The sequence below is a fragment of the Mus pahari genome, chromosome 12 (assembly GCF_900095145.1).
Source record: "Mus pahari chromosome 12, PAHARI_EIJ_v1.1, whole genome shotgun sequence".
In the NCBI taxonomy this organism is placed as follows: Eukaryota; Metazoa; Chordata; class Mammalia; order Rodentia; family Muridae; genus Mus; species Mus pahari.
In genome coordinates, this window is record NC_034601.1 from 33,442,571 (window position 1) to 33,467,900 (window position 25,330).

The 25,330-nt window shown below is 43.8% G+C and overlaps 1 protein-coding gene across 1 annotated transcript in view; it reads left to right on the forward strand.

The window, feature by feature from the left end:
* Positions 1–1,269: 1,269 nt before the first annotated feature.
* Cd80 (CD80 molecule) overlaps positions 1,270–25,330 on the forward strand; it is a 25,273-nt gene continuing 1,212 nt past the window's right edge. The window contains exons 1-4 of the mRNA XM_021209895.1: positions 1,270–1,429; positions 16,611–16,928; positions 19,587–19,868; positions 23,714–23,830. Coding sequence (XP_021065554.1) covers positions 1,321–1,429; positions 16,611–16,928; positions 19,587–19,868; positions 23,714–23,830 — 826 coding nt within the window. The 5' untranslated portion in view covers positions 1,270–1,320. The remainder of the gene's footprint in view (positions 1,430–16,610; positions 16,929–19,586; positions 19,869–23,713; positions 23,831–25,330) is intronic.

Here is a 25,330-nt window from a genome sequence, read left to right on the forward strand (position 1 = left end):
CTTATTATATATATACTTTTGTTGTTGTTGTTAAAGACAGGGTCTCATATATCCCAGGCTGGCCTCAAACTTTCAGTGTAACCCAGGATGACCTGGAACTTCTGATTCATCTGTTCCCACCTCTCTAGTGCCACCACACTGTTCATACAATGCTGGGGAATTGAACTCAGGGCTCCCTGCGTGTTAGCTAAGCATTCTACCGACTAAGTCACATCCTCAGACCCTAACTCCCCAACATCACTGCTTTTAAAACATACAAACAATCCTAACTTGCCCTCAGAGCTGTCTCCTGTGGTCTCTTATTCTCAAGGCTGTGGCATTCCAACACTGTTAGAAAAACACCATCAGAATTCTTTGGTGTTTCCTAGATGCAAACATTTTTTGTAGGGCAAAGTTGAGGTTCTTCTAATCAAAAATATGCTGGTGACAAGTCTCTTCAAGCTAACTGGTTGGCTGAGGGGTAGCTCCAAAAGAGGAGATCCACACGTCAGACCAGTTGTAGGCATGACGTCATTCATTTTCATTTCTCAATTTTGATACCTAATGGAAGAAAAAAGAAAATATAAACAAGCCTTTTCACATAATACTCCATAGTCTCAATATGTAGTGTTTGTAATGTGTCTTCTCTTTCCTTTCCTTTTACTGGTAGATTTCTCTGTTGATTGATGTCCCTATAGGACTTAGTGAGTTTAAGATTCTTGGCTTCCTATTTTAAGATATAAAGAAACCACTTCCTAACTAAAACATTGCCTTGGACAACTATACTTTTGTCAGTCACTCTGTGTCCAGAATGGAATTTAAGCTTTCTTGGTCTAGCTGCTAGTGAAGGTTCTCTGCTTTTGCTGTGGTATGCGAAATGGGGTTGTGGGCGATCATCTCACTGTGTTCTAGTGTTAGCCACACACCCCAAGCAGAATCCTTTAACCCTGCTGTGGCCAGTGCTCAGAACAAGCCTGGACAAGTCACCTCCCCTAGAGTTCTGGAGACTTTTGAGTTGCCCTCATGGCCACACCCTGATTCAGAACTCTCACTGTCGTAGACAGAGCTAGCTACTGGGGAGTTTTTTTACCTCACAGCAGGCGACTCAACGGACTCTTACTAGTTTCTCTTTTTCAGGTTGTGAAACTCAGCCTTCAAACGCACTCTGTTCCATTTCTGTGGGCCAATAGGAACATCTTTAGCATCTGCTGGGTGTATGCCATCCAGGCTTCTTTCTCTACAGCTCTGTCTCTTGATTTTTGTGAGCCTAGGAGGTGCCTGAGCTCCGTTGGCTCTAGATTCCCGGCTTCCCCCATCGTGCTGTTCAAAGCATCTGAAGCTATGGCTCGCAGTGGTCAGCTGATGCAGGAGACACCACTCCTCAAGTTTCCGTGTCTCAGGCTCGTTCATCTCTTTGTGCCGCTGCTTTGTCTTTCACGGGTGTCTTCAGGTAAGGAAAGATCTTTCAGGAACTTGACATAAGCTCACTGGGGTTTTGAGGAAGATCACGCTGTCTGTGCCGAATCTCTCCATTCACTTTGTGACCCTCCCCTGTTCCCTTTGTGAACTGGAGGGCCCTTCAGAGTATCCCTCCGGGTACTTTAAAGCTATGAAAGTTCTGGTTTGAAGAGGTTAAAGGGTGTGTAGGGTCACACAGAAAGTTAGAAAGCAAGTTAAAGCAAGAACTTCAACATAGAGGTGGGGACATTGATATTTTAACAACACATAAAACCAACGAGCAGCTTAGAGCTGTGGCCTCCTTCATCGATATTAGATGTTCATTTACATCTTGTTATGCGCCGACAGCATTGGTCTGGGAGTCTGCTTTCCAAAGTGTGTTTCTATGATGCAACTTAATTGACGTAACCTACCTCTAAGATAATGTTGATCTTTTCCTTTGGGGTGGGGTGGAAAGTTGAGACACTTCTTAGTATGAAATCTTTCTCTTAACATTGCTTCTTAAGCTTTGCTTTCTTCCCCTGGCAGCCAACAGCCAAGGTGTAGCACAAAAATTAGCCTTTAGGATATTTCTAATGGGCCGTGTGTTTCATATGGTGTTCTTCAAAGAACATTTTGTTCTCAATGCATTTCTGCTTCTGTGAAGGTGATCTTACGAAAGCTAGACTTCCAGAACTATTCAGAGGGTATGGTAGATCTGTCCAGGCCGTGCTGTATGTACTTGGACCACCATGTCCTGCATGACTTTTTTTTTTTTAAATGGGGTCACTGACACATGTGACTTTTTAAAGTCAGAAAACAAAAGATCTGTTTTCTAAGGAGTAGTGTACAAACTGCTTTCTCACAAACAAGGAGGAAGCTGGAGTGACACAGGGCATGCGGAAACCGGACTGTCTGAGGCCCTGCTATAAAGCAGCTCACCCAAAACCCTGCCCTGAGTACCGAAAAAGTGTGAGAGACAAGGAGAGGGCAGGGAGGAGGATGGCTGCAAATAGTGGCAGTTTTAAATGTTCTGTTTCAAGTCGTGAAACTTAGTTGCAGAACCCAGAGTATCTCACTTAAGTCCCAGGTTCTGGACACAGTTAAATGTCCAATAATTACATAGTTACAGTCTTTTTCTGGAAATTAGAGGAGTATCCCCAAACTCAAGACTTCAGGAGAAAGTACAGAAACCCAGAGACTAGACTGGGAGTGGATGGGTGGGTATTGTGGAAAACTTTCAAAAAGTTAGAGAAGAACTGGCAAAATTTAAGCCAAGCAATTTAAAGCAATTGCACCGGGAAAATTGATCAGAATTAAGCCAAAGTGATACATTTCTAGCCATCAGGAAAACACTATGTGCTATGGCTATATCCTGTTCTTTCTGCTCTGAGTCAAAAAAAAAAAAAAAAAAGTCCATGAATGTCTTAGCTTTGAAAGTCCACCCTACCTCCGAGGTTAGTTGAGCCTGAGATTCGGTCCTCAAACAAGTTTGCTTTTGTAAGTCCTGCAACTAACCTCTCAAGAAATACGGAAATAGGGAGGTCCAGACGACTACCAACACGGAGGATCTGAGAAAGCGGGGAGCAGGGATGTTGGAGGAGAAGACCTGACAGAGGCAGATGGCAGTGGAGGATTCCGGCCGGGGTATCAAAGTGACAAATGCCAGCACAAGTTTCCCGTCTCCCAATTTTAGACAGGGTCTCATGTAGCCTAGGCTAGGTAGCCTTACTCAATAGGTAACAAAGGATGACATTGAACTTTCGATCCTCCTGCCTCCACCTCCTAAGTACTAGGATTCCAGACATCTACTACCGTGCCCAGTTTATGTAGTATTAGAGATCAAACCCAAAGGCTTCTCACATTCTGGGCAAGCACTTTGCCAGTTGGGCTACATTGAAGCTGTGTGGCTTGTTCTTTGTAAGCATTGAATTCAACAAATAGCAGCAGGCAGTTTCTGGGTACAAAGATGTGTTTATTGGTCCTGGGGATAAATTATGAGTCCTTTCCTTCATGTCATTCCTAGTCACTGGAAGGAAGAAGATAAGCAATCTCGTAACCATAGCATTAAATATGGGACCCCCGCAAAGATGAGAACTTTGAAGAGATGGTATGATTCCAAGGTGCTATTGTTGGTGGCTAGATCACGACCAGAGGGAGCCAGGCCTAGGACTGGGGCTTTCAGGTCACCATTGGGAATCTGAATGTTACTCAAATTGTACTGGCGGAGGAATGGGAAGTGGGATTGGCACTATCTATACATTATATGTATCTAACACCTGGGGGTTTCTTAAAAGACAGTCTCCAATACAGGGGATTTTTTTTTTTTTTTTAGAGAAGTGAAATTATTTTGCATAATACTGTAATGAAGTATCTATTACTTGTAGATGTTTCAAACACATATAAAGCACACCTCCTAGAGGGACGCTAAATCATGACTTTGGGAGATAATGATGTGTCAGAGGACTGGACTGTAACAAATGTGTCACTGTGATATGGGTGGCTGCCAAGGGAAGGAAGCTGGAAGGCGAGGACAGGATCGGTCTGTGGGAATCCATCATGCTTGTCTGCCCAATTCTGCTGGGAACCTAAAACTGCTCTGACAAATACATTTGGAAATATTTTATGTTTCGGGTTTTTTTTTTTTTTTTTTTGAGTCAGGATCTCACTCTGTTGCCCAGGGTGGTCTAGAATTCAGTACATAGCTTGGTCTTGCCTCAAACTCCCTCCTCAGCCTCCAGAGTAGCAGGGCTTACGTCTGTGAGCTACCAGGTCCAGCTTCAAAGCTCTCATTTAGAAGCTGCTTCTGTTTAGGTGGATTTGGAATTGGGCTTGAGCTTCGGCATCTCTAGGAAGCATGCAAGTGATGCTGAGGCTGGAGAACTATACAGTCTCATTTGAATATGAGGTCTGTATGCAAAGGACGTCTAAAGAAAAACAGGAAACGTGGAGCCAGATGTGTTAGCATGGGTCTGTACTCCCTGCTACTCTGGAGGCTGAGCAGGAGGATCAAAACATCAAGGCTTCCTGGGTTAAAGAGTGAACTCAAGGCTAGCATGGACCCTACCTTAAAATAAAAAGCCGGAATATAGCCTGTTAGGTAGAGTACTCACCCAGCATACATGAGGCACTGAGCTTCATCTCTAGTAAGCTATAAAGGGGACATGATGGCACAAGCCTGTAATCTCAGCTCTTTGGAGATATAGGCAGGAAGATGAGAAATTCAGTCATTCTCTAGGGCAGAGTGAGTTGGAGACCAGCTTGAGTTACATGAGTTCTGGTCTTGGAAAAAGCGGGGAGGGCACTGAAGATATAACCCAATGATGGATGTTTGCCTAGTATGCACAAGGCTCTGAGTTCAATCCTTGGACTGAGAAACACACAAAAATCTTTTGAGTTGCTGAAGTGTGAGGAAGGACTTGTAGAGCAGCCACAGCCATTGTGCAAAAATCTCAGAGGAGGCTGCTTCTGGAGCCAAATGTCTAGGGAGATGTGATGGTTCTGATGAAAGAAAGGTGTTGGAGGGAAGCAGATGGACTAAAGATGTACAATATGAAGCTGGTGAGGACTGGGCTAGTTTTGATGAGGATCTGTGTGGCCTGTGGTGCCTGGGTCAAGATCAAGTAAGGTGAAGTAAGATAATACAGAACTGTTTTGCAGTTGGGGGGGGGGGGTGTACCACACCTTCAATCCTGTTCTGGTACAGGAAGCCACACCCTGATGGCATGGTCCTCTCTCTCCTATTACTCTCCAGCCATCTGTACCCAGGGCGAGTTGGCCTCTTTTCTTCACAAGAGAGAACTCAGCCATATCCTCTCTGCCATCAGGTTTCAAACACGGTCTTCTGAGGTAGGAGCACATGACTGTATTCCAGAAACTGGTGGCTAGGAGCAACCTTCAGACAAGCATGTGTGGGCAGCCTTCCCCTCAGGGCTGAGATCCTTAAAGAACGGCTCATCTCTAAGGCCTGGGAAAAAGCTCCCTGCAGAAGCCAGCCATTGATGCATTAGGGACTCTGAGGTAGAGAAAAAGCAAATGTCTTCAAAGTGTCACCAGTAACCTCTCACCCATTCACACACTGCCGTCCAAACAGGACCAGCCAGCACATCTCATGAGTTGTACCCTCTGGCATCATTACCCTGATAATAGTGGTCCAAATCTCTTAGCCTTCTTACGAATTTAGAATTCAAGAGAAAAAAATTTTTTTCTTTTGTTTTTGTTTTCTTTTTTTTTTCCCCCCCGAGACAGGGTTTCTCTGTATAGCCCTGGCTTTCCTGGAACTCACTTTGTAGACCAGGCTGGCCTCTAACTCAGAAATCCACCTGCCTCTGCCTCCCAAGTGCTAGGATTAAAGGCGTGCGCCACCACCGCCCGGCTGAGAAAAAAAAAAATTTTAAAGATCTGATTTCTACAGAATATAAGGACTTTATGTAAAGTGGAGAGAAACTAGGGGACCAAGACTGAAATCAGCTAGCATGCCAGCCCCCATCTTCCCTGAGCTGCACCCTGCACAGGCCTAGTACCAGGCCCGTGGTATTCACTTAATGAGAAGCTTAGAAGTACCCCATAATATCATCTCCATAGAAAAGACTGTGCCCAAACATCAGCAGTCCCCCATACAAGTGCTAACCAGAGCGCTTAGCTCCCAAGACCAGATGAGATTCGGCACATTTGGTGTGGTAGGGCTGTAGACCCACGTATCAGCATTAATATCTCCAGGTCTTAGGAGGATGGGTAGTGCTCATGGTTTTTGTTGGTTTGGTTTTTACGCTTTCCAAATTTAATTCAATTTTTTTTTTCTAGTCTGGCAACATGCTTATTGAACAGACACGTTTATGTGTTGCGCATCACATCTTTTTTTGAGTTGTTTTGCTTTGTTTTCAGTAGTGCTGGGGATCAAACCCAGGGTTTGGCAAATGATCAACCACCCGGTTAAAACCTCACCCAGTGGATTTGAGATGCTGTGCCCAGCTTGCTTCCTTTCTATTAGGAGACATGGTAATCAGCACTAAGACGCTTGCCCGGGGGCTTGCCCGCCGAGGCAGCCTCTTCATCTGCTTCTGCAGTTAGACTCTAGAAAGGTTCATCAGTCCTGTGTAGAGGGGAATGCATGTGTGTGTGCGGTGTATGTGTGTACCACATCTCACATGTGGTGTCCAAAGGAATTGTCTTTCTTTCTCTCTATCGTGTGGGTCCTGGGATAGAATTCAGGTTATCGAGTTTAGTATCAAGTACCTTTACCCACTGAGCCTTCTCACTTGGCTTTATTTTACTACTTTTTGTATCTTCTGATTATATCTTCCAATTTTCCTATAATATCATAAAATTTGTCTTAATTTTATATTCTTACTTTCATCTAAAACTTTTTTTTTTTTGAAAAATATAAAAGTGTGCACGGTGATAGCATTCTTTGGTTTAGGTTTGAGGCTTTTTTTTTTTTTTTTTTTTTTTGTTTTTTAGATATTTTCTTTATTTACATTTCAAATATTATACCCTTTCCTACCCCTTTTCACACTACATCTTTGTCTCAAGTGTTTTTTTTTTTTTTTTTTTTTTGAGACAGGGTCTCACTATGTGTAGCTCTGGAGGGCCCGGAACCCAATTGGCAGGATTTTCCCTGTCCAATTACATTAGGGCAGCAGGAGGCCTGTGACTAGACAGGGAAAAGGGAGGCAAAGCTAAGAGCTGCAGATACAGAGAGGAGAGCGTGCCAGAGGGGGGGGGGAGGCAAAGTGGAGGCAGATGTGAACCAGTGTGGCTTTAACCAGCCACAGGTAGTTATGATATCATAAGGTTAGAATTATTGGGATAATGTTTTTATCATTATCCATCGGTTCAGAAATTATTGTATTGGCATCTTGTAAATTGTGACTTATTGATACATAAATCTGATTGGTTAATTATAAGCTTTAAGAGTTTTGATTCTACCAGGTAAATGGGTGACCATAGGTGGCTGACGGGGGTGGGGGGGTGGACGGACGTTACAGTAGCGAAGAGAACTCAGGAGCTCTGGTGCACCGGAGAGTTGGGTAGAGTCAGAGCCCGCAGTGGGGCGAGAGTTGCCTGCACATGTGTGGAAACGTGCCCATTCTTTTTCTTTCTTTCTTTCTTTTTTTTTTTTTTTTTTTTTTAATATTTCCCTCAACAAATAGATAGACCAGGTTGACCTCAAACTCATAGAGATCTACTTGCCTCTGCCCCCCAAGTGGTACTGGGTTAAAGGCGTGCACCACCATGGCTGGCTGATGGCACTTAAAAAGAAAAACCTACGCAGCCTCTATAATACAACAAACAAACAAATACAAGCTTAAGTTATCTGAAAGGCTTTAAAATTCACCATTTTAAAGCGAACCACCATTCACGGTCTTTCATGTCCCACGCTGTTGATGGAGCCATAACTACTCTAGCTTCAGATTATTTTTCATGACCTCATACTTAGAACCATCCAGCTCCCATTCTTCCATGACATCCTGTCTCATCTCCTAGAAACCACTACTCTACTTTCCCTCTCTAGGACCATTCCCATTCTGGGCATTCCTTTTGTTTTGTTTTGTTTTGTTTTGTTCTGTTTTGTTTTGTTTTCGAGATAGGGTTTCTCTGTGTAGTCCTGGCTGTCTTGGAACTCACTCTGTAGACCAGGCTGACCTCAAACTCAGAAATCCACCTGCCTCTGCCTCCCAAGTGCTGAGATTAAAGGCGTGCGCCACCATGCCCAGCCATTCTGGGCATTTCTTACAGTGGAAGTACTGTGTTGTGTGTCTGTCTGGCTTCTTTCTTTCAACATTGTTTTCAGGGTTTGTCTTCAGGGCTAATAATACACTGCTGTGGTCTGAGTTCTTAAAAGATGTGCGGTTTGTCTTTAGTTCTGCTGGCTAGAGCGTCCTCTCCTGGGGGTTAGTGGTTGGGAGTTGAGTCAGTAAGGAAGGAAGATGGCAAAGGGATCAGGAGAGGCGGGGACTGGGGCTAACTGCTTAGTGTCTCTTGTTTGCCATTCAGAGGAACACTGTACACAAGTTCATTAAAAGTAAGCAGAGAAGCCGGGTGGTGGTGGCTCATGCCTTTAATCCCAGCACTCGGGAGGCAGAGGCAGGCGGATTTCTGAGTTCAAGGCCAGCCTGGTCTACAAAGTGACTTCCAGGACAGCCAAGGCTATACAGAGAAACCCTGTCTCGAAAAACCAAAAAAAAAAAAAAAAGTAAGCAGAACTGCCTCCTGCTTCTGCCCATTTCCTCTCATAGCCTTGACTCTATCCAGCTGCTGACTAGAAGGGACCTGATGTGCATCCCAGGCCAGCTGTGGTCCTTCCATTCAGAGCACAGGTCAGACAGCTTCTACAGTTCCATTCAGCAGAGCAGCAAGCCGCACATGGCCAGAAGAGCCCTATCAAAAACCCAAATTAGGGCTGGGGAACATGACCCTGGAGGCAAACACTTGCTGTGCAGCCCTAATGACTCAATTAAGCCTCATAGTCCATGGTGAAGGACTGAGGTCTAACCTCTGACCTCTACACCAGTCGCATGTATCCATCCACCCATACATAAATAATAAAATGAAACGTGAAAATATGTGTCTTAAAAAAATCATATAGTGTCACAGTCAACAAAGGTCCTTGCTTCCTTCCTAGGATTGCTGTGGTAGTTTTGTACAGCAGGGAAGATAGCACACACACACACACACATACACACACTGAAGTGAACCTGAGGCCCCAGGAGCATTCTCCAGTCCTTCAGGGTTATGGTTCTAACTCATGCTGACCCAAGGTCCTAATATTTAACTATGCATTCAACAAGTATCCACCTCATACCTTCTGAGCTAGGCCCTGTTCTCAATACTGCAGATGTGGCAATGAACAAAACAGGCAAAGCTGCTCATACGGGCACACATGTCATTTATCTATACAAGCATAGATAGATAGATAGATAGATAGATAGATAGATAGATAGATAGATAATCTTTCTTCCAGATATAACCTGTACCTTCCAGAGCAAGACTGAAGATAAAGCCAAGTATAGTAGCATATACTTGTAATCATGGCATTCAGGAGTCTGAGGCAGAAAGATTGCTGAGTTTAAGGCCAGATAAAGAAAGTGAAAAAAAGGGCTGGTGAGAAGGCTCAGTGGGTAAGAACACCCGACTGCTCTTTCAAAGGTCCTGAGTTCAAATCCCAGCAACCACATGGTGGCTCATAACCATCTGTAACAAGACCTGACCTCCTCTTCTGGAGTGTCTGAAGACAGCTATGTGTGTAATTACATATAATAAATAAATAAAGCTTTTAAAAAGAAGAAAGTGAAAAAAAAAGTGCTAGGAACACAGGGATATACAACATATCTCATCTCAAAAAAACAAAAAACAAAACAACAACAACAAGAAAACCAAGACAAAACAAATCCAAGCCAAAAAGATTGAAGACAGACAGACACATCAAGGACAGAGCTATGGAGTGGCTAGACAGATGAAGTTAGGAGGGGCTGTTTGACAAAGACAGAAGAGAGACTTTTCTGAGTAGAGAACACCAGTCTAGACTGGTGTGAACCCTGAACCATGTAGATGGGCCTCTGAGGGAGACGCTGGCTTATTTCATATCCCAGGCATGATATGAGATATGGTGAGGAGAGTTAAGGACGGTCCTGTTTGAACACTCACTCCTGCTTTGTCTGGGGTGCTGGAGTGCCGAGCGGTATACCTGACTGACTCAGAGATCAATACAGCTTCAGTCACTCGGCTCCCCTCCAGAGTCACCGACAGGCAAAAAGCCTGACCCGCCGTTTCTTCCATTTTTCTCATTGCTCAGGCCTCAGAGTGGAATCCTGGTTCCTGTGGGAACTTCCAGGTCACACAGGGAAGTTCCGATTCCTCTTTTCAGTCTGGTTCTTCCTCAGCATCAGGGTGTGATGTGTGGGAGCTCATACAGGAATGGAGAGCAGCCCACTGGTGTGGTGGCATGACCTTTAGAGAGGTCATCCATACTTCTCTCCATGTGACTGCACGAAACCCCTCAGGAGTTGCCATCGGAAGGGGACGGTTTTACTTTTGCTCATTGTGCTGTCTGTCTTGTGTCACCGGATGTCAAAATCTGCCAGAAATATTGCATTCTATGGGGGTGGGAACAAGGAGGTCTGAGGAGGGGATACCCCCCATTATGTGGAGCCCAAAGAAATGAGCTGTTTCATGTCGCACTGTTCGTCAGGCCCAAGTAAGACCAGAGTGCTACACAGCTGATAGGATCCCTCAGTGAGATTAAAGCAACCAGAGGGCAAGACTTGGGGCAGACGGGAGGACAGAAGACACCTCCTGCATCAAACTTGACGTCCCAGGAACCCCTCTGTCTAACTGAATTTACTTCCACAGTGCTCTGGAATGGGCAGCTATCACATCCCTTTTACAGCTGAGCTGAGACTAGAATCTAAGTCAATAGGAGCACAAAGTCTAGCTCTGTTTTTTTGTTTTTTGGGTTTTTTTTTTTTTTTTTTTACCTCTTGTAGCTTTCCTGTATCCCTACATGTGTCTAGGTCATAGCCTGATCTTTAGCTCTCAAAGCGCTCTTCAGACTCTTCTGTCAGTTATGACCAGAGTAGGAACGGCTGGCTCTCAGCACAGTTGCCTAAAGTGTAGCCTGGGAGCTCAGCGGCCTCTGATTAGGAAGGAACACAAATACGTTCCTGGATGGCTGGCGTGATAGGAATGTGCCATTGCCCCAGATCTTGCTTTCTAGGAGCCAGGGGGTCTGGAAATGAGGCTGCATGCATGAGTGTTCCCCAATGGCATCGTTGTGACTCTCAAGGTACAAGGCAAGCTACGGGCAGATGAGAGCACTGGCCAGGGGCTGAGAACTTGGGCCTTAGAGGGACGCTGTCTCTAAGCCACAGCCCAGAGGTCTAGTCAGATTAAGGAATTTTGTGGTCTTGATTCGTGCTAGGAGCTAATGAGTTGGGGTTTAGATATAAAATGTTGGTTTTCCTGGGGTATAGTGATGAGGAAATGTGCCTGATTGTTTTCTTTAATTTTTTTTATTTTATATGCATGGGTCTTTGTATACACCTATGTGTGCATACGATGTGTGTGCCTAGTACCCACAGAGGTCAGAAGGTGCCAGGCCTCCCTGCAACCGGAGTCACGGGTGGTTATGAGCCACCTTGTGGTAGCTGGGAATTGGAGAGAAGTCCTCTTGAAGAGCAGCCATTGCTCTGAACCACTGAGCCATCTCTGCAGCCCCAGGGACCAGAAGTTTTAAAAATGGGCCCTACTTAGCAGATCTGAGCTGTAGGATCACTGCACGCACAGATGACAGACAGCTGAGAGAAAGTCAGGATAGAGGGACCATCAAGTAGCTAAGAGGGCAGACATAGCCCACAGGTATAAGCAAGCAGCCTTGTGAGTGGTTCCAGCCTGAAACCATGAGGTCAGGCCAAGCCTGGAGAGAAAAGGCCTCTTTCTTTTCTGGTTTCCTGTTTGGTTTGGTTTGTTCATTAGAGACAAGGTCTTTTGTAGTGTAGGCTGGCCTCAAACTCTTTGTGTAGTCAAGGATAACTTTGAACTCCTGGTCTTTCTTCTTCTATCTCCCAAGTGTTGGCATTACAGCCCCCTAGGACCCTTTTTTCTGTATTGCTTATTTATTTGTGTACACATATATGGTACATGTGGAGAAGTCCAAGGGCAACTTGCAGGAGCTGGTTCTCTCCTTCCAAGGATGAAACTCAAGATGTCAGGTTTGTTAGCAGTTGCCTTTACCCACTCTCTTAGTGGAAGAGCTCAATGGAGTAGCCAGTGGAGCAATGCAGTGTTGGCTTAGTTATTCTGAAACTGGCAACCAGTTTCCTTGGATTCCTATCTTGTCACTATAATAAAATGGCAGGCAAGAATAACTAGGGGGAAAGGGTTTGTCCTGCCCAGCTTCCAGGCATGCTCCCTCATGGCAGGGAGGTCACTGCAGCAGGGACGTGAAATGAGAGAAACAGTGGGGATGCCTGGGACAGCTCTCTCTCCCTCTATATCTAGGACCCAGCTTAAGAAATAGTGCCACCCACAATGGACACATTTTCCTGCCTCAATGAAACCAGGGTAATTCCCCTAAGGCATACCACAAGCTGGCTGAATGAGAATGGGGATGTGGCCGCTCAAATTAGGATTGAGAAGAAGGTTTTTTTGTTGTTGTTTTTTTGTTTGTTTGTTTGTTTTTGGTTTCTCTGTGTAGCCCTGGCTGTCCTGGAACTCACTTTGTAGACCAGGCTGGCCTCGAACTCAGAAGTCCGCCTGCCTCTGCCGCCCGAGTGCTGGGATTAAAGGTGTGCACCACCACGCCTGGCTGAGAAGGTGGTTTTGACAATAGATAAAAGGGAGAGCACAGCCAGAGGCATTTGGAAGAGTCCAGAAAGTGGCAGATTGATCATGATCAGCAGAATAGACCAGGGCCATGGGAGGAGAGAGGGGGAGCAAGAGAGGAAGAGAAGAAGAGAGGGAGGGAGGGAGGGAGGGAGAGAGAGATAGGCGAGACCAGGAGAGGTTAAAAAAAACCAAAGCGATTGAGAGAGGAGCCAGGACCAAGAGAAGGTGTGGCTGAAATGGCTGAGTTGTAAGGAATCAGAAACTGGGGGAGGGAAGGGTGAGAGGGCTGGGAGGAGCCAGGACTCTGTACCAGGTACTTGCAATACTGAGAAAGAGAGTGGTGGTCAGCATGGATGACAAATAGGCGCCACAGTTAGCCATTTGTCCTGAGTTTCCTTGGGAGCCAGCACTGCTGTCTCAGGTGATTCTAGATTCTGTCAAGTAGACAACAAACATTGATGATTAGGGCACTCAACATAGAGTAGCCTTAAAAGTCTGGGCCAGAAATAAATGCACAGGTAAAACCTTTGCTTGACCAAGTTTTTTCTCATCTGTAAAATAAAACAGTCCTGGTAGTGCCTCTCAGACTCCACAGACCTCAACTTTGTCCTCCATGTTCTTCCAGGGCTCAGCAGATTGTTTAACCTGCCCTGGCCCTTTCATTGGGGTCTCTTAAAAAGCCTTCTCATGGGACTGGAGGACCATCCCACTTCTGGGGTGTCCTGTCTCTGACTCTTGGTCTACAGGCATTTGGATGGGTAGGTAAAACAAGTTGGTGCTTTTCTATACATTTAGAACACTCACCATTTGTTATCAGATGAAGGCGAGGGAGAGAAGACGATTCGGAACAACTCTTTGTAGTGCCATCCCCATTCAAGGATGCTTAACCGGATGGTAGAAAATTGGCAGTTTATTTGCCAATGTAGTAAGAGGTATTCAAGGTATACAGTTGCTGCTAAAATATTGGGTTCCCTTTAGGCTGCATAATCGGAAGAGTTAGACAAAGTGGGGCATGTCTCAGCTCTCCTAATGCCATTCTCTAATCTAGTGGTTGCTTTAGTGGTCTTTGTTCTTCCCAAATCAAGCCATGCAGTAGGAAGGTGAGAGCATCCAAAACCGTGTTAGTAGCAGGTATGGTGGCTCACACCTTTCCCATGATTTAGGAGGCTGAGGCAGGAGGATTGAGATGATCAGCCTGAGCTACCTACAGAGACCCTGTCTGAAACAAAACAAAACAAAACAAAACAAAACAAAACAAAACAAAACAATATATCTCTGTGCAACTCTGTGTGTGTGTGTGTGTGTGTGTGTGTGTGTGTGTGTGTGTGTAACATGGGGAAAGAGCTGTAGAAGAAATGAAGAGGAAAGTCCCATTAGGTAGGTCTTTTTTAAAAAACAAACAAACAAACAAACAAACTACAGAGTGTGTTATGTGAAGAGTATAGGACAAAGGAGACTGTGAAGGGAGACAAAGCATCCTTGTTGCAGCATCAGAGCTGAACAAGAAGTCAGAACGCCATGCCTTACCTCTGTTGGATATGTTAGGCATTCATCGGTGTTACTGTTCTCATCATGTCTACAATCCTACAAGCAGTGGTTCTGGGTTGTAAATAAATTTTGGAGCTGTTCATGATGGTATATTTCTGTAATCCTAGTATTTAAGAGGTCGAGGCCAAAGAATTGCTATGTTTGAGGCAAACCAAAGCTACATAGCAAGATCCTGCCATACCCCCAAAGAAACTGTAAACAATTTGGGAGAATAGGAAAATTAACAAATGTGGACTCCAAGAATAAGGATGTCCTGTTGTATGTCTTATTTAATATGGCCCTCTTTTAAATTCATATTTTTCTCTTTTCTGCCTCCTTTATTCCTTCATGATGGAGAGTCACAGGGCATGGGGTCATAGCCCCCTCTGCTGAGAGCTACCTAAACATCTCAGAGTCCCAGCCAAGACCTCTGTAAAGCACGGTGACCTTGACCTCACAGCTAGGGGAAGTAAATCAACTTGCAATTGTCCCCATTCAAAGAATGACTCGGAGGAAACAGAAAGGAAGTGCGTGGTAGGCCCTAGGATGTGGTGCGTGCTCTGTGAGCAAATGGTGCCCGTTCTCTGGAGTTTTAGTCAAGGCTATCTTATCTTCAGGGTTTCAATATGTTCTATAGAGCACATAAGAAGCACTAGGACTCCAGGCGTGATGGTGTTTGCTTATAATCCCAGGACTCGGGATATGCGGACAGGAAGTCACCCTCAGCTACCTAGGGAGTTCAAGGCTAGCCTGGGATAGGACCAAAACCTACCTGAGTTGAGAGAAGGTTCATATTAATGCTAAATCCTGCTTGTCATTGGAAAGCCCTCAGAAAATGCAGGGATCTGGACTGTATTATAATGCTTAGTTCATAAGTCTGATTTCAATTGTCTTGATTATTGCAGAATCAAGTTTTGTTTTTTTTCATTTGATTGTATTTAGCTTTCTTTTTTTGGTTTTTCAAGACAGGGTTTCTTTGGGTAGCCCTGGCTGTCCCGGAACTCACTCTGTAGACCAGGCTGGCCTCGAACTCAGAGATCCGCCTGCCTCTGCCTCTCAAGTGCCGGGATTAAAGGCGTGTGCCACCACTGCCCAACTGTATTTAGCTTTCTAATCAGTGGCTTCCAGATCCTTCTCAAAAGCACTGGAAGTGCAGCCTCGATGGAAAATAACAGATGTTTTCAAAAGATGAAAATAGAAATATTATGTGACACAGAAATTCTACTTTGTGAAAATGTCCACATGAAGGGTTATCAGGGTTATGAAGAGCCATCTGCAGACCCATGTTCACAGCAATATCATCCACTACCCCAACTACCCCAAATTAGACAAAAGCAGCCCGGATGTCCATCAGCAGGTGAGAAGACAAATCGTATGTGCATGTGTGATTATACAACATGCAAATTGGAAAAATGCACACATATACACATAGATGGATAAATAGATGATAGACAAAGAGACAGATTATTTGTGACTGTTAAATCACATGGCAAGGAACTCGTCATATAACACGAGATGAACAAACCTTAAAGACATGATAGTAAGTAAACAGGCCAACCACAGGAAGGCCAGTAGATTTGAAGCAGTCAGACTCACCGAGGCAAAGGGCAGAGGGCAGCTTCAGAGGTGAGGGAGTGTAGAGATTGGTTGTTTAATGAGTGCGGAGCTTTGTGACACATACCAACATCTCCAGAGGTCTCTTTCAAAAACAACGTGAAGAGATTTCTCTACCGTAAACTTAAAGATGGTCGATAGATTAAACTTGATGTACTTCTTTCTGTGTTGACCATCAAACTCAGGGCCTTGCATATGATATGCATGTGCCCTACCGTTGAGCTACATCCTCAGCCTTTGGTATGTTGAGACGGAGCCTCCCAGTGTAGGACAAGCTAGCCTCAAACTTGCTATTCTCCTCTCTCCGAAGTGCTAGGACTGTCGAGTATCCAACATATATGTCGTTCTTTTTATGTTTTTTACTTCTTCTCCTTACATCCGCTCACTGCCCTCCTCCTGGTCACACCCTTCCTCAATCTTTCCCCATCTTCCCCTCCCCTTCTCCTCTGAGCAGGTGGGGGACCCTCTGGGTATATTACCCATCCTGGCAGAAGGATCTTGTAAGTTCGAGGTCAGCTTGGTCTACATAGCAAGTTCCAGGACAACCAGAGCTACGTAGAGAGACACTATCTCTAAAAACAACACTAAAACAAACAAACAACAACAACAAATAATGTGTTGGGGGAAAAAATTCTAGCTTCATGCGCCGTGGTTAGTCACTTTATAGTGCATAAGAGTTTGGTCGTTCATTAAAGATAAAAAATTTTTTCTTACTTGCCTCTTCTTAGGTGTTGATGAACAAGTATCCAAGTCAGTGAAAGATAAGGCATTGCTGCCTTGTCATTACAACTCTCCTCATGAAGATCAGTCCAAAGACCGAATCTACTGGCAAAAACATGACAAAGTGGTGCTGTCTGTCATCGCTGGGGAACTAAAAGTATGGCCCGAGTATAAGAACCGGACTTTATATGACAACACTACCCACTCTCTTATCATCCTGGGCCTGGTCCTTTCAGACAGGGGCACATACAACTGTGTCGTTCAAAAGAAGGAAAGAGGAATTTATGAAGTTAAACACTTGGCTTCCGTGAAGCTGTCTGTCAAAGGTTGGTAGGATTCTCCTCTGGTTTACTGATTTGTAATGTCCTTAAAAGAACATGTCTATTGATGGGGGTGACGCTTTTAGCAGAGAAGGATATGTCTGACTTCATATCTGAGGGTTGAGTCTCTAGTTCTACAGAAAACCTGATTGGTCAAAGTGGAGACCTCTATTAATGCACTTTTCTTGTAGTTGGGATCATTCAAGGCCACAGTAACCATCCCAGGCTCTAGAATGGTCTGAGATGCCTTCTGTCTCGCAGGAGCGTAATTACCATGATATGGAGTGGCCATACTGTAAACTGCATTTGAGAAGTGCCTATCTTATTCTGGGTAGCAAGTTAATCAGGTCACATATTTTTTTACTTTTCTGAATCATGTGCATTTCTGCCTTTGTTCATAACATATACTCACCCTTCTCCGCTAAAAGTGACCAAAACGGGTTAACTGAGTCATCTGAAATATGAAGAGCCAGTCTTTTTTTTTAAAGAGATTTATTTTGTTTTTAACTATGTATATGTGTGTGCTCAGATGCTCACAGCAGTTAGAAGAAAGTATTGGATTCCCCAAGAACACATCAAATTTTATTTAGGAACAAGGCTCATTTTAAATTTCCCCTTTGTTTTAGTTTTGGGTTTTGAGACAGGGTCTCACTATGTAACCTTGGCTGGCTTGGAGTCTAGAATCAAACTCAGAGAGATTCACTACCAAGGAATTGTTGTTGTTTACAATGACTTCCTCTGCAACCAAATTCAGGGTTTTACCTTTCCTGGTAACTATATGCTATATTCTTCCCTCATTTCTCCCATTTCTCCCAGTATCCCTGGGCATTTTCAGAAGCTTTCCTTGACAGCCTGGTTTAAATGAGAGTATCTTCCTAAATATATCCTGTGTGTCAGGCTCCGTGCTAAGTGATGTCCAGTAGTGGTGTCATTTCTGAAATGCATGGATTATTAACCCGTCTACAAACTAAGACTAAAAAACAAGGAAGTGGCCCACAGTCACAAGGCAAATCTCCGTTTAAGAGCGGCTCTTGATAGTCGCTGACCCCTGCTCATACAAGCTCTGTGGCACTCAGACTTCCAAAAAACGAAAGCCCGGGTATGGACTGGAGTAGAGGAATTGATTGCCACAGGAGGGGGAAGCGCTAAATTCCTAAAGTCTAAGTGTAGAAGCAAGTGGTAGGGGTCTACTTTAGTATCTTACTGGAGGTCAAATATACAAAGGAAATCAACTCCAGGAAGTCTCCTTGTCCCTTTAAAATGTCAGAGTAGCAAGGAAATTAATAAAATGTAGTGGCTGTGATTACAGATTAAATATTGTATATTTGGACATAGTTTAAACTGAGTACAAGCCTTTTCTTTCTCTTTCTTTCTTTCTTTCTTTCTTTCTTTCTTTCTTTCTCTTTCTTTCTTTCTTTCTTTCTTTCTTTCTTTCTTTCTTTCTTTCTTTCTTTCTATCTTTCTTCTTCTTTTTTTTTTTTTTAAGAAAATAAGCAAGAGTCTTACTCTGTAGCCCAGGGTGGCTTTGAACTCATATAGCCCAGGCTACCTCACACTCTTTCTACCGTAGCCTCCAAAGTATACCTGCCTACAGGTGTGGTCGACCATGCTTTGCTAACCTTGCTTTTTAAGAAACAAGGGGGTATTGAACATGGATTTAGGGTGATGCCTGAGTGCTAAGAACTGGAGGTCCAGTAGAGCATGACCATGTGAGTAGGTGCATGTGGGCTCCTGTGGGCTCCTGTCTGTTTTCTGGTGCTCAGGTTGAAGGGTGGCTTCACACATGTTCCTTACTAAATAAACAGATAACAGGAGCCACAGTTGCTCTTCCAGTCATCAGGAGGAAAGGAAGGGATGAGAAGGGGATAGCGAGGATGGGCTCTGGTGTTGGGAAATGTGACTGCAGATACAGTTCTGCCACAGGATTGTAAGTTCCCCAAATCTATTTATTTACAAGATAAGATTATAGACATCAATGGCTTCACATTTGTGCTATTCTATCTATCTATCTATCTATCTATCTATTATCTATCCATCAATCAATCTATCTTTTTTTTTTTTTTTTGAGACAGGGTCTCTCTACAAGGCTGTGGCTGGCCTGAAACTAGCTATGTAAATCAGGCTGGCCTCAGTCATAGAAATCCACCTGCCTCTGCCTCCTCAGTGATGGAACTAAAGGTCCGCACCACTCAGCCTGGGTATTTTATTTTCTAGCAGACAGGGTCTTCACTATATTTTCCAGGCTGGTCCCAAACTTGTGGAGTTCAAGCAACCTTTCTGTCTCAGCCTGTACTACCACACTTTACTTGGTCCTTGGCCCTTTTAAATCGGAGTCTAATGTCCTAAGGTTGTCATAAAGAGAATGATTTCCAGAAATAACTAGGAGGGACTCGATAAATAATATCAGCCTTCTTTTCTCCTCTTACAATAGCAAGCATTACAACAATATTTCCCACAAACCCATGTCTCTGTGCTCCTACCCCATTCAAGGTGGGAGAGAACTGACCTCGTCAGTTCAAAGCAGCTCTTTGACCAGTGACTTATGGGGTCTTGCAAATGCAATCTTATTTTGTCAGTCTCGCTGGACCTTGATCATTTACTTAACATATACCTAAGCACACAGACCTGTACCCGTGTATAACTGTATGCTTGTTCTATCTCCAGCTGACTTCCCTACCCCCAACATAACTGAGTCTGGAAACCCATCTGCAGACACTAAAACGATTACCTGCTTTGCTTCCGGGGGTTTCCCAAAGCCTCGCCTCTCTTGGATGGAAAATGGAAGAGAATTACCTGGCATCAATACAACAATTTCCCAGGATCCTGAATCTGAACTGTACACCGTTAGTAGCCAACTAGATTTCAATGTGACATACAACCACACCATTAAGTGTTCCATTGAATACGGAGACGCTCTCGTGTCAGAGAACTTCACCTGGAAAAAACGTAAGTCACATTACTCTGGAAAGTGCCTACTAAATAGGACCTAGAAGTATAACCCAGCAGCTCCACTTTAGAATTGAACTTATTGATTTTGAGGGAAATTTTATCATTTTAGACATACAGGATGTGTGGTTATGATTTACATCACCGGACCAGTTTAATAGTGATATTCTAGACTACTTTTATTTTATTTTAATAAATATTATAACTTTTATAGGCAGACCTAAGAACTGTTAACATCTGTAATCATTTTGCAATTTATGTAATGTTATCTTTCTTGAAAGCACTAAAGTTTGTCCTTCTCACCTCCAACCCCAACTTGGGCATTTTGATTTAGGTTACCTGTTCCTAATGGTCCCATGGTACCAAAATCATTGGCTTCTTTGGAGTGGATTTTTGGTTTTAGAACTACTGGTTGAATCTGGGTGTGGGCAGAGCACTGGCTCAGTACATCCAAAGCCCTAGGTTTGATCCCACCTACTGGTTCATCCAGAGCAAAAAAGCAGTAAAGTTATATGATAGAAGTCTTTGAGAACAATGCTCAGGGTGAAAAAAATAGGTCATTTTGAGTCAAAAATTTACTGTACAGGTAGTAAGCTTATAAAGTTCCCTTTCTCTAAAAGTGAAAAAATGAGACAAAGAAATTCTTTTTATATGTATCTTAAATCTATGGCAGGTTATCATGGAATTCAGTTACTTGAAACGCACATCCAGTTTGAATGGCTGAGTATACAGAGGTGCCCTTGGGGCTCCCCTCCCATCTTAGCCCCATCCTAAGGACATCTATGTGCACGTTACAGAAGCAATGCTGTATGACGGTCTTTGGTACACATGCATTAAATATGCACTGTTGTACTGCCACTTTATGCCTGCCTCTTTATTTATAGTTGAGACAGTTTAGGGTGGCTTATGAGTTCAGTCTAGTGTGTGATTTTCTCGTCCAGATCTGAGATTGAGTCTTTCAACTATTTTCTTTTGTAGATACTAAGAAAATTTCCTGAAAACATTGGTCCCCAACATAAACCAAATTGTTTTGACATGATTTCAACACTCAAAACTCAAAATCTCAATCATGTTTTATATATTCTAATATTTTATTTTAAAGTGTCTTGGCTCATAAAGTGAAAATGGGCCGGGCGTGGTGGCACACGCCTTTAATCCCAGCACTTGGGAGGCAGAGGCAGGCGGATTTCTGAGTTCGAGGCCAGCTTGGTCTACAGAGTGAGTTCCAGGACAGCCAGGGCCACACAGAGAAACCCTGTCTCGAAAATCAAAAAAACAAAAAAAAAGTGAAAATGGTTTATTAATTCAGGGTTTATTTTTACTTTATAGTTCTATCACTAATGAATTCTATATTATTTTTAAAGGTGGGGTTTATGTTGAGTTTAATATGTATTCATAGCTTGAATATAGTTTACTTTGGATGCTGTTTTGGAATGTGGGTACATGTGAAATTTAGAACAAAAGTAGCTGGAATTTCTTTTTTTTTTTTTTTTTTTTTTTTGGTTTTTCGAGACAGGGTTTCTCTGTGTAGCCCTGGCTGTCCTGGAACTCACTTTGTAGACCAGGCTGGCCTCGAACTCAGAAATCCGCCTGCCTCTGCCTCCCGAGTGCTGGGATTAAAGGCGTGCGCCACCACGCCCGGCCCTGGAACTTCTTTAGAAAAAGTTCAGATAGTAGTTTAGACTTCGTGGGTCTTACAGACTCTGTTGCCGTGCACACAAATATGTGCACACATGGTATCTCATTATGTAGCCCAGGATGGCCTTGAACTCATAATCTTCCAACTTCAGTTCTGGGATTAGAGTCATGAGCCACTGCATCCCATTTAGAACTTTATCTTTTAAAGCAAGTAGTAGGTCAGGCTTACTCCAGGCATACTTGCTTTTCTTACATATGGAGTCTGTTTTTGTAAATGGAGAGCTTTTAAAGAAAAATCTCACTAACCTGACAGCCATCATCATTTGGAGTAAGAGTGAAGACAAGTGATCATTTGTGAGATGCGTTTGGAGGTTAGTAGGTGCCAGGTAAGAAAGATGCAAACTCGGGCCGCTGATGGGGGTGGGGCTAGGAATCAGGAGTCTTCTGCTAGATGATAGGAAGGCCACAGAAGCCTGCTGGGAGGATGTGTCACTCTTGCTGAGGGGACTAGGGGTACCACTCACTGCGGTGGTACACGTGGGCAGCAGGGGATGCTTAAGAACACAGTGAGGCTGGAAGAACCCGCTCAGCAGTTAGGAGCACGGCTACTCTTCCAGAGAAACTGTCCCTGATTTCCCTTCCCCTCGTGGTGGCTAACGATCACCTGGAACTCTAGTCCCAGAGGAGTCTGATGCCCTCTTCTGACCTGTTGTGCCCAGACATATATGCAAATCCCATACACATAAAATAAAAATAAATAAATGTTTAAAAAAAAAAAAAAAAAGGAAAACAGTCAATTTAGTTTTCATCAGCTGGCTTCCAACCATTTTGGTTTTTTGTTTTTTGTTTTTTTGTTTTGTTTTGTTTTTTTGTTTTTTTCAAGACAGGGTTTCTCTGTATAGCCCTGGCTGTCCTGGAACTCACTTTGTAGACCAGGCTGGCCTCGAACTCAGAAANCCNCCTGCCTCTGCCTCCCNAGTGCTGGTATTAAAGGCGTGCGTCACCACGCCCGGCCCAACCATTTTGTCAGCAGCTGGATCTATAACACATCTGGGGTCCATAAATGAGATAAGACATGTACTGTTCAAATTTAGAAATGAGATGGCCTTTCAAGCTTTGGGTGTGGGTTAGATGATAAAGGCAGACCACACCCACACAAACACTACAGAATCGATGGCGATGGCATTTAGAAGCTGAGAAGAGGAAGAAGTTCCTGCAAAGAAAGATGAGTGTAGCAAGCTGAAACAGGAGTGTGAATCAGAGAAGGCAAGGACAAGGGGGTGTGGTGCCAAATGCTCAAATAAGCTGAAAGCCAGACATCCCCCAGCAGGCGTGGTCATGGGGAAAATGGAAAACGAGTTAGTGTTCAATAATTTCTGGTAAGCCATTCCAGAGAAGGCAGAGAGGTGGTGTTGCTAATATACCTGTCAAAAGGTATCGCTGTCCTTTCTTCAGATGTTTCTATTCCCAGAAAGATTGAAAAATAAATGACATAGCTGTTGCCCCAATGAGAACTGGATGGCAGCAAGACACACCAACCGCTCTCTCCCCCTGCCTCGGCACTCTTTGTATCCCTCTCTTGCTCCTCATGAATCTAGAAGTTCATCAGAGGCTAGCCCACAAAAGTGACTTCCACAATGATCCCTTAATACCAATTCTTGGCCATTCTTTAGTTCTCCTAATCCTCCCCAAACTTAAGCCTGGAAGGAAAATCAATCAATCAGTCAGTCAGTCAGTCTGTCAATTTTGAAGAGAATGTGGAGCACTTCCCAAACCTTAAGGCAGCCACTGCGTGGAGCGTGAGTGAAGGTGGAGGATGCGAGGAGACATGCAAGAGAACAGGAGGAGGCACAGCAGAGCTAGAGAAAGAAGTAGGAATAGCTAGATTATGACATCGCTAAGGCGCGGCCGTAGCAGCCACAGAAATGAGCCAAGAAGACAAGTTAGCTTTTATGGTTTCTCCATAGAATCTCTCCTCACGCCAGGTTAGCTCGGTAGGTGCAAGAATTCAATTTCCTTTTTTTTTTTTTTTCATGTGCAATATCTCTATCGTTGGCTATAGAACAGTGCAAGGGAATGCTAGCAATTGTGTGTCCGTGAGACGATCTGGCCAAGTAAAAGGTTCTCCACAGGTACATACTGAAGAGGCATAGGATGGGAACCCAACAGGAGGAAGCACATCACAACTGATTCTTTTCTTTCCACAGCCCCAGAAGACCCTCCTGATAGAGAGAACACAATTGCGCTCTTTGGGGCAGGATTCGGTGCAGTAATAACAGTTGTCGCCGTTGTCGTTGTCATCATCAAATGCTTCTGTAAACACAGTAAGCACTACTTTTATTATCATGGTCAGTTCCTAGAAGACCAGACACTATAAGTAGGGCTCAGCATGTCTTCAGTATATCAGTCTAGTTCATATTTGCAGTAAATCTCTGGCAACTTCAGATTTTTAAAAAAAAAACTGTTCTCAGGTTCAGCGGTTAAGAGCACTGACTGCTCTTCCGAAGGTCCTGAGTTCAAATCCCAGCAATCACATGGTGACTCACAACCATCTAGTGATAAGATCTGGCGCCATCTTCTGGTGTGTCTGAAGATAGCTACAGGATACTTAGATATAATAATAAATAAACTTTTTTTTTTAAACTGTTCTCATCATGTTCTGTCCATTCACTGTTAAAATATATATATATATCCTGGACCCCTACTGTATGCCTAGCATCCTTCTAGACATTCAAATTCCAAAGACAAGGAGTTGTTGCTCTTAAGTCCAGTCTGAAAGCTCACTCCCGTGGCACACATCTTTAACCTCTGCACTCATGAGACTGAAGCAGGAGAACAGGAAGACTGTGTCACAAAGGAACTTTGAGACTGTAACAAAACCCCGTTTCCAAAAGGAAGGATGCATCTGAGATTAATCCTGTTGGGTTTCCATGGCTTTCTATTTTCTTGGAGACGCCAATGATTGCCGACTACTTTGAAAGTATCTCTATTGCTGGCTGATTCTCTAATCTTTGCATTCAGAGGATAGGTGGCATGGCCAGGTCTGAAGGAAGAGTCTTTCTTTGAAGAGGTCATTAAGGCTTAATAAGTTGGGCTGGAGAGATGGCTCAGTGGTTAAGAGCACCGACTGCTCCTCCAGAGGTCCTGAGTTCAACTCCAAGCAACCACATGGNGGCTCACAACCACCTGTAATGGGATCTGATGCCCTCTTCTGGTGTGTCTGAAGACAGTGACAGTGTGCTGATAGACATCAAGTCCTTTAAAAAATTATTTTTAATAAAAGACTTGATAAGTTAGATGCAATAAGTGGTTTTTAACCAATCCTCATTTCTCCAAAAGGCACTTTTATACCAAATATGGAGTAGTTGGTTAGAAGAGATTTCTAGGACACTATGGGTTTTAAAATTTGGGGACTTAGACACAGCCTCCCCTCAGTCTCTGCAACTGACCAAAACAGGGATTTCTATTTCAGACATATGGCCTTAATCACCCTGAAGCTATCAACTAGACTAGGAGTCACATACACTGAGCAAATGAAGTTAGAAGACCAATACCAGCTTTATAATCTTTTTTATAACTTCATAACCTTCAGCATCCGAAATCAAAAAGAAAGGTTAAAGTTCAGATAGAAGTCACCAGATACTATTGTAAGAAGGAACCAAACTGAAGTCTTTTTGAATAAAGCTTCCATTTAGAATAGGGAGCCAAACAAAGTTTAAGTTCCAAGTTGGGGCTGGTGAGATGGCTCAGTGGGTAAGAGCACCCAACTGCTCTTCCGAAGGTCCTGAGTTCAAATCCCAGCAACCACATGGTGGCTCACAACC